Source organism: Sinocyclocheilus anshuiensis, unplaced genomic scaffold (assembly GCF_001515605.1).
Source record: "Sinocyclocheilus anshuiensis isolate Anshui unplaced genomic scaffold, SAMN03320099.WGS_v1.1 scaffold1053, whole genome shotgun sequence".
Lineage (NCBI taxonomy): Eukaryota > Metazoa > Chordata > Actinopteri > Cypriniformes > Cyprinidae > Sinocyclocheilus > Sinocyclocheilus anshuiensis.
This window is the reverse complement of record NW_015555711.1, coordinates 1,579,477-1,586,493: the sequence shown is the minus strand read 5'-3', so window position 1 is coordinate 1,586,493 and position 7,017 is coordinate 1,579,477. Positions and strand designations below refer to the sequence as shown.

Sequence of the window (7,017 nt, the reverse complement as noted above, 5' to 3'; positions counted from 1 at the left end):
AATTGGCAATGTTTGACAATAAATATATAACAGGAATATAACAGCTTGACAGTAAACTGTTTGTGCAATATTGTCTTATATTAATGTCCGTTAAAGGAAGACTGTAAATTAAAAAATATATGTGTGTGTGTGTGTGTGTGTGTGTGTGTGTTTGTGTGTAAAAAAAAAACACACACGTACAGCCACTTTCTCCAAAATTGTTTCATTATTTAATTATGACAGAGACACAGCAATGCATCATGTTCTAATCTAGATCATCATGTTAGTGTGTTCCAGGGGATTAAAACGTACAATATATATTTCAGACATAGTGGAGTAATAGTAAATAATAATATAGTAAGTAATTGTAAATGTGTAAAGTTGCATAAGCTCATTACTTAGTGCCATATCCATATAAATCATTATTATGGTTTCAATGGTTAGGACCTGCAGTTCCTAAAAGGATTTAAGTTTACTACTAGACTAAAAACAGTTAAAGTTAGCAGGTGCATAAAACAGCGCTACGTCCCACTTCAAAACACAATATTTTTACACTTTTGTGAATAATTACCTGTCAGGGTCTTTGAGAAAACGATGAAAGGCAAGATTTTTTACTGTCACACTGATAGTTTTTGCAGTGGATTGCCCAACATTGCGTTCTTTTATTCCACTTTGACCTCTCTTTCGTTGTTATTCTGTCTGTGTCTGTGTAACTGGTGTTGTTCAGTTGGAATTTCACTCCAAAATGGCGGCCGCGCTACCGAAGCGCCACCTAGTGGCTGTTCCCAAAAACCATCAGAGTTTCGCCTCTTGGGCTGCAGCGAGGACCTCTTGCACCGGTCCTCCAGGACTGAGTTTGGACACCCCTGCTATATAGTATCATATTTGAGAGAACTTGGCATCAAAACATTTTTTTTCTCAACAAAAAAAGATACACATAAACGACACTAGAGCGCGCCAAAGTAAAAGTGTTTGGTTATAAAAGTTAATTCCTGAGTTTTGTGTCAGCTGATTGTGAAACAGCGCCGCGGGTTCAAACAGAGCGCACGGCGGCATTTATTTGGGTTTGTTTGCTGATGCTGGAGCCGCAAGCTTAACTCAATCTAAAATGTCCATAGCAGCGAGATCAGCGCTCGTCCTCTTCTCAACGCGTCTGCAGCCATGGACCGGACTAAAGATCTCCGCAAACAATGTAAGCCTCCGCTTCAAATATCAGTCAACAAATGTCAAGTGCATTTAGTTTACCGTGTGCAGAATATAGAAACAGATATTTAGATACAGAGGACCTCAGATGATGCCAACCATGAAACAACATACAGAACTACCAAATTTTGCTATAAGTTTGATTGCATCATATAATAATTGCTGTTAATAGTGTTTATCGTCTGTTTGATTACGTCTTTAATTGATTTTTCCGTACATTTCTGCCATATGTACATTAACTGACAGTCACCACTGATAAGCTACTACTAAATATTGTAGAAACCTAATTTGCTGTAAAGTTGCTTTGCAACGAGTTGTATCGTGAAAAGCGCTATACAAATAAACTTGAATTGAATTGAATATTTGTACAGTCAGGTCGGGGAAAAGTGCCCTTACTTGCACTCGCTGTGTGACAAGGTCACTGACTACTTACAGGTGCTACAGGTGTCATCAATGCGTTTATTGAGATATTTTTGACTTTTTTTTTCATGTTATGTTTCAAATTATAAAGCAGTTTGGAATGAGTTATTTTATGAAGGACCAGCTAAAATGAACACTGCTTATTACATTTTTCTTTTCTCTGTGATCTAATATTGACAGCTGACAAGCCCTGCAGTGTGTTGCCAGAAGAAGTCGTCTTCATGTACTGTAAGTTTGGGCTGAAGTCTTGATTTATGAAAATGTTTTTCACCCTATTGCTCTACATTTGATGGTTTACTTAATGAAAACTAATTACAGCATGACTAATCTTTTCCTGCAGCCCTTTACTGTCACCTCACTCCCTCTCCCTATTCATCTGAAATTACTTTAATTTAGGGCCTGTAATATACTTTGGGTAACATCTTCATTGTAGTTAAAATAATATCTTAATTAAATTAAGCACTTAAATGCATCTCCACTGTTCCTCCAATGTTCTGCTTCTCTCCTGTGCTTGTAAGCTGATTTGTGTAAGCATAACCAAAGCAGAATGGATTTGACTCTCCTCTGACTAACCACTTCTGTTTACTTCCTCTGATTCATCAACCCACCACGACCAGACTATTGTGAGTACTGGTTCTGCAAACTATAGATTTGTAATTTCTGGGCTTGATGTTTCGATACATCAACATACAATGAATATAGCAACAGTAAACATATTTACAAAGTTGCTTCCAGGTGTTCGGTTCAGAGTTTCGCTAGAATATAAAACACTAGTTTTGTATTTTGATGCATTAATCTCAACATGGCAATTTAATAGCAGTGACAGCTGAATAAAAATATTTCTTGTACCTGAGATTTGACTTCATATTGTGAGCTTGACCTTTGCCCTTCTTTTGTCAATGGTCTGTTTTGCATCTTTACCCATCAGCCTCCTCCTGCTAAATATGGAGGCAGACACACAGTGACTTTGATCCCTGGTGATGGTATTGGACCAGAACTGCTGAACCACGTCAGAGAGCTTTTCAGGTTTGAAGATGAAGCTCGCTATAAACAGACTTCACAGAAAACACTAAAGATGACCTCTTATATTTTTGTCATTCAATAATATTCACAGATTCTGCTGTGTTCCAGTGGATTTTGAGGTTGTCAGGGTGGATTCGTCTGCTTCCTCTGAGGATGACATCAATAATGCGGTTACTGCAATCAAACGTAATGGAGTAGCACTTAAGGGTGAGCATGAACAAATAGTTCATCAACCACAGAAAGGTTTGCTGCATATTAGGTGTATAAATGTATTGGTGCCATATCAGTTATCGGTTGACATTGGATATTTAATTGTTCATTTCCTCTAATTTTACATTTAGATTACCTTTGTCATCATATAACGAAGTCACTTAAAGTTAAACTTTAAAAGCACTAATAATTTAATAATACTGTTAAATCTTTAGCTAATCTCAAAATGAATATAAATTTAAATCATGTATGTTATCCCAAAAATTCACTGTATTATATTTAATGTATTTAGACAAAATGGGATAGTTTTAATATCGCCACTTAACTTATCGGCCATAACATACATAGTTCAGCCAAAAATGAAAATTTGCTGAATATTTACTTGTCCTCAGGTCATCCGAGATTAATTTGTTTCTTCATCGGAACAGATTTGGGAAATTTAAAATTAAATCACTTGCTCACCAATGGATCCTCTGCAGTGAATGGGTGCCGTCAGAATGAGAGTCCAAACAGCTGATAAAAACATTACAATAATTCACACCGCTCCAGTCCATCAGTTAATGTCTTTTGAAGTGAAAAGCTGCGTGTCTGTATTAAACAAATCCATCATCAAGGTATTGTAACCAACCATTACTTCTGGCGGAAATGTCATCTCGTCTGAATCAGGAGAGAAATATGCACAGATCAAGCTCCGTTTACAAGCAAAAACAATACAAAACAGTTCTAAACAAATATATCGCTTGATTTTGATGTGAGAGGACAACAGGGCATAGACTTACTCACTTGAGGAAGCATTATTATGAATTATGGACTTGTATTTTGGCCAGAAGTGACGGTTTAAAGTTAAAATGCCTTAGTGATGGATTTGTTTCTAATACATCGTCTACATCTTGAATAGCCTGAGGGTGAGTAAAGTTTCATCAAGTTTTCATTTTTGGGTGAACTATTCCATTAAACTGCAGTGTATAAATCAAGATTCTTTTACAGGTAACATAGAGACTAATCACAACCTTCCTCCATCTCATAAATCCAGGAACAATGTGCTTCGGTAAGACATCTTGGATTTGTTTTTTCTTTACTTGATTATCTGTGGTAAATCCAGAGGGTTAATTTATATGACTGGCTTATAAAACGGATAGTTCCGTTCCTTGATTCTGATTGGTTGAGCCAAGTTCGAAGCTGTTGTTAATTACTCTACAAACATACACCTTTGTTTATTAATACACTTTATTTGCTCTGTTTCATTTTGTGAAACCTTACTACGTATATGGAATAACCCTTTTATAAAAGCAATAAGACTCCACTTCGCGTTGTGCCTAACAATGCCCCTTAGCTGTTATAAATTCACTGTAAACCACGGCTTCACGGGCTTATTGCTTTATTTAACTCTCTGACAGCACATCTTTAGACCTGTATGCTAATGTCATGCACTGTCAGTCTCTTCCTGGAGTCCCGACCCGTCACAAAGACATTGATGTGATCATCATTAGGGAGAATACAGAAGGAGAGTACAGCAGCTTGGAGCATGAGGTCCGTGTGTTTGGGTCTCTTTTAGTTTAAGGACACCAATTACACTCATTCCTCAAGTTTAAATCTCCTCTCTTCCAGAATGTTCACGGGGTGGTGGAGAGTCTGAAGATCATAACACGTGTGAATTCATTGCGGATCGCTGAGTATGCCTTTAACTTGGCCAGAGAGAAAGGCCGCCGCAAGGTCACGGCAGTACATAAAGCTAATATCATGTGAGAGTCCTTACTTACTTAAGGCACAATATGTAATTTTTCGCCGCTAGATGGCGCGTATTCAAAATAAACAAATAGACAAAGGCGTAGTTTGATGACGCTGTGACTGAGTGTGGAATCATGGGAGTTGTCGTCTTCATCCCCACAGCCTATGCAATACGACGGGACGTGGGCAGAAATCATGTTCATGGCTGAGCTAATGATTTATTAACGTAGTAGAATGAAGCTGGGTGATGCTGAAAGCTGTCGAAGCGAAACGAGGCCGCTGAACGAGCGTGACACACGGCTGGAAAGCAGCGGAGCTTTTATTATGCCACAGTCGACCGCTTCCACTCCTTCCGGTCGTGCGTATGTGGGGGGAAAAATAGCAGCGCTGTTTTATCATACTAGATACATTTGAAAGTTCTGTTATAATGCTACTCTGTGCAGTCGTCACCGGTCTATTAAACCCCACAAAATATTAAAGCGTGTGGTGTTTCCATGTTTTCTACAAAACAAAACTGGAAATCGAGGGGTTATGACGTCATTGGCAGGCGGCACTATAGACACGCTCTGTGTCACTAGTTAAAATTGCTTATTTCTCTGGATTTAAACATTCTTCGAAACATTTGGGATAATGTAAGTACACAAGTCAGCAAAATATATAACACTGTTCTAGTGGTTTTTGGATATTTTAATTAAAAAAAACGTACATATTGTGCCTTTAACTCTGCTTTACTTTCAGCCAAATCACCAGACAAAAACACGTTTGCATATCTTGCATCTTGCTGAAATATTGGTTTCCTGTGGTACAGGTTCAAATTAGTTTAGGATTGTTTTCCTTTGCTTCATAAGAAACTTGGCGATGGCCTTTTCTTGCAGTGCTGTAAAGAGGTGGCGGCTGGATATCCTGATATCAAATTTGATAAAATTATCGTGGACAACACCACCATGCAGGTAGATGAATGGTGAACTACATAAGTACATGATACACTACAGTCCAAAAGTTTGGGGTCAGTAAGATTTAAAAAAAAATAAACTAATACTTTTATACAGCAAAGATGCATTAAACTGTTCGAAACTGACAGTTAAGACATGTATACTGTTACAAAAGGGTTCTATTTCAAAGAAATGCTCTCTTGACCTATCTATTTGTTAAGAATCCTGAGAAAATTTATTTCAGTTTCCACAAAAATATTACGTAGCACTACTGTTTTAACATTGAATATAATAAGAAATGTTTCTTGAGCAGCAAATTAGCATATTAGAATGATTTCTGAAGGAACATGTGACACTAGAGACTGGAGTAATGATGCTGAAAATTCAGCTTTGCGCCAAAGGAATAAATTGCATTTGAAAATGCATTAAAAAAAATATTGAAAAACTTTTCGACCTAAAATATTTGAATGGTAGTGCATTTTATTGTATTTTTTGGGTTCTATGTATTACATGATATAATAAATAGTTTATCTATTAATTTATTTTGGGTTTGTTTGTGTAGGGACAGTATAATCATAATTAAAACTAAAAAAGATGCACTTTATATAGAGATTACAGCATAATTTGCGTCTTATGTCCCTAAAATGCTTTTAAAAAATAAAAAAAGCTACACATAATTACACTATTAGACAATATATAGAATATAATAACAGTACTTTTAGTAACACTTTACTTGAAGCCTTTATATATAATGCATTCTAAATTACTTTTAATGCATTAATTATGCCTTGTATATAGCACCTTATAATGTATTACAAGATCTCATAAATATTGTAACAAGTAATATAAAAAGTAACGCATTTGTAACAAGTAATCTGCAAATATTAAAATGTTTTTTTTTTTAACTTTGGTTAATATTATTTATGAAAAGATATAATGCATTTCAATGCGCATTATACCTTTACAATGCATAATAACAAGGCTTCAAGTGAAGTCTTTCTTTCTTTCTTTCTTTCTTTCTTTATGTCCCCTAAGGGCAATTGGTTTTACAGCAAGACCAGCATACAAAAAAGACAATTTACAATACATTAAAAATTACATTAAAAATTACATTAAAAAAAACACAGGACAACACAAGACCAAACAACTACCTGCTTCCACCTACTCCCCACCTGCCCGCATTTAGCAAAGAGATAGAAGTAGGAATAAATGAATGTTTGTACCTGTTACTCCTAACAGAAGGAAATCTTAACCGAGATCCTGAGGGTAAAAACTGAAACTCAAGAGTAGAGAGGATGGGAAGTAACCATTAAGATAGATTGGGCTTTTCTAAGTACCTGGCGATTATATAGGTCGGTAGGATGACTCTGCTGAACTCCTAAAATCTTACTGCTAGTGTTAACTATTTTCACCAATGCAGTCTTTGCCTTCACACTAAGACTGCCATACCAGCATAACATAGCAAATGTTAAAACAGACTCAATATAAGATTTGTAAAACAGAGTCATCAGGGATCTATCAA

The 7,017-nt window shown here is 36.3% G+C and overlaps 1 protein-coding gene across 1 annotated transcript in view; it reads left to right on the top strand.

The window, feature by feature from the left end:
• The first annotated feature begins 923 nt into the window (after positions 1 to 923).
• Positions 924 to 7,017, top strand: part of LOC107671940 (isocitrate dehydrogenase [NAD] subunit gamma, mitochondrial-like) — a 12,818-nt gene continuing 6,724 nt past the window's right edge. Inside the window, exons 1-9 of the mRNA XM_016464952.1 lie at positions 924 to 1,171; positions 1,783 to 1,830; positions 2,220 to 2,225; positions 2,531 to 2,628; positions 2,717 to 2,832; positions 3,823 to 3,883; positions 4,233 to 4,365; positions 4,444 to 4,577; positions 5,411 to 5,513. Of these exons, the coding sequence (XP_016320438.1) occupies positions 1,088 to 1,171; positions 1,783 to 1,830; positions 2,220 to 2,225; positions 2,531 to 2,628; positions 2,717 to 2,832; positions 3,823 to 3,883; positions 4,233 to 4,365; positions 4,444 to 4,577; positions 5,411 to 5,513 (783 nt within the window). The 5' untranslated portion in view covers positions 924 to 1,087. The remainder of the gene's footprint in view (positions 1,172 to 1,782; positions 1,831 to 2,219; positions 2,226 to 2,530; positions 2,629 to 2,716; positions 2,833 to 3,822; positions 3,884 to 4,232; positions 4,366 to 4,443; positions 4,578 to 5,410; positions 5,514 to 7,017) is intronic.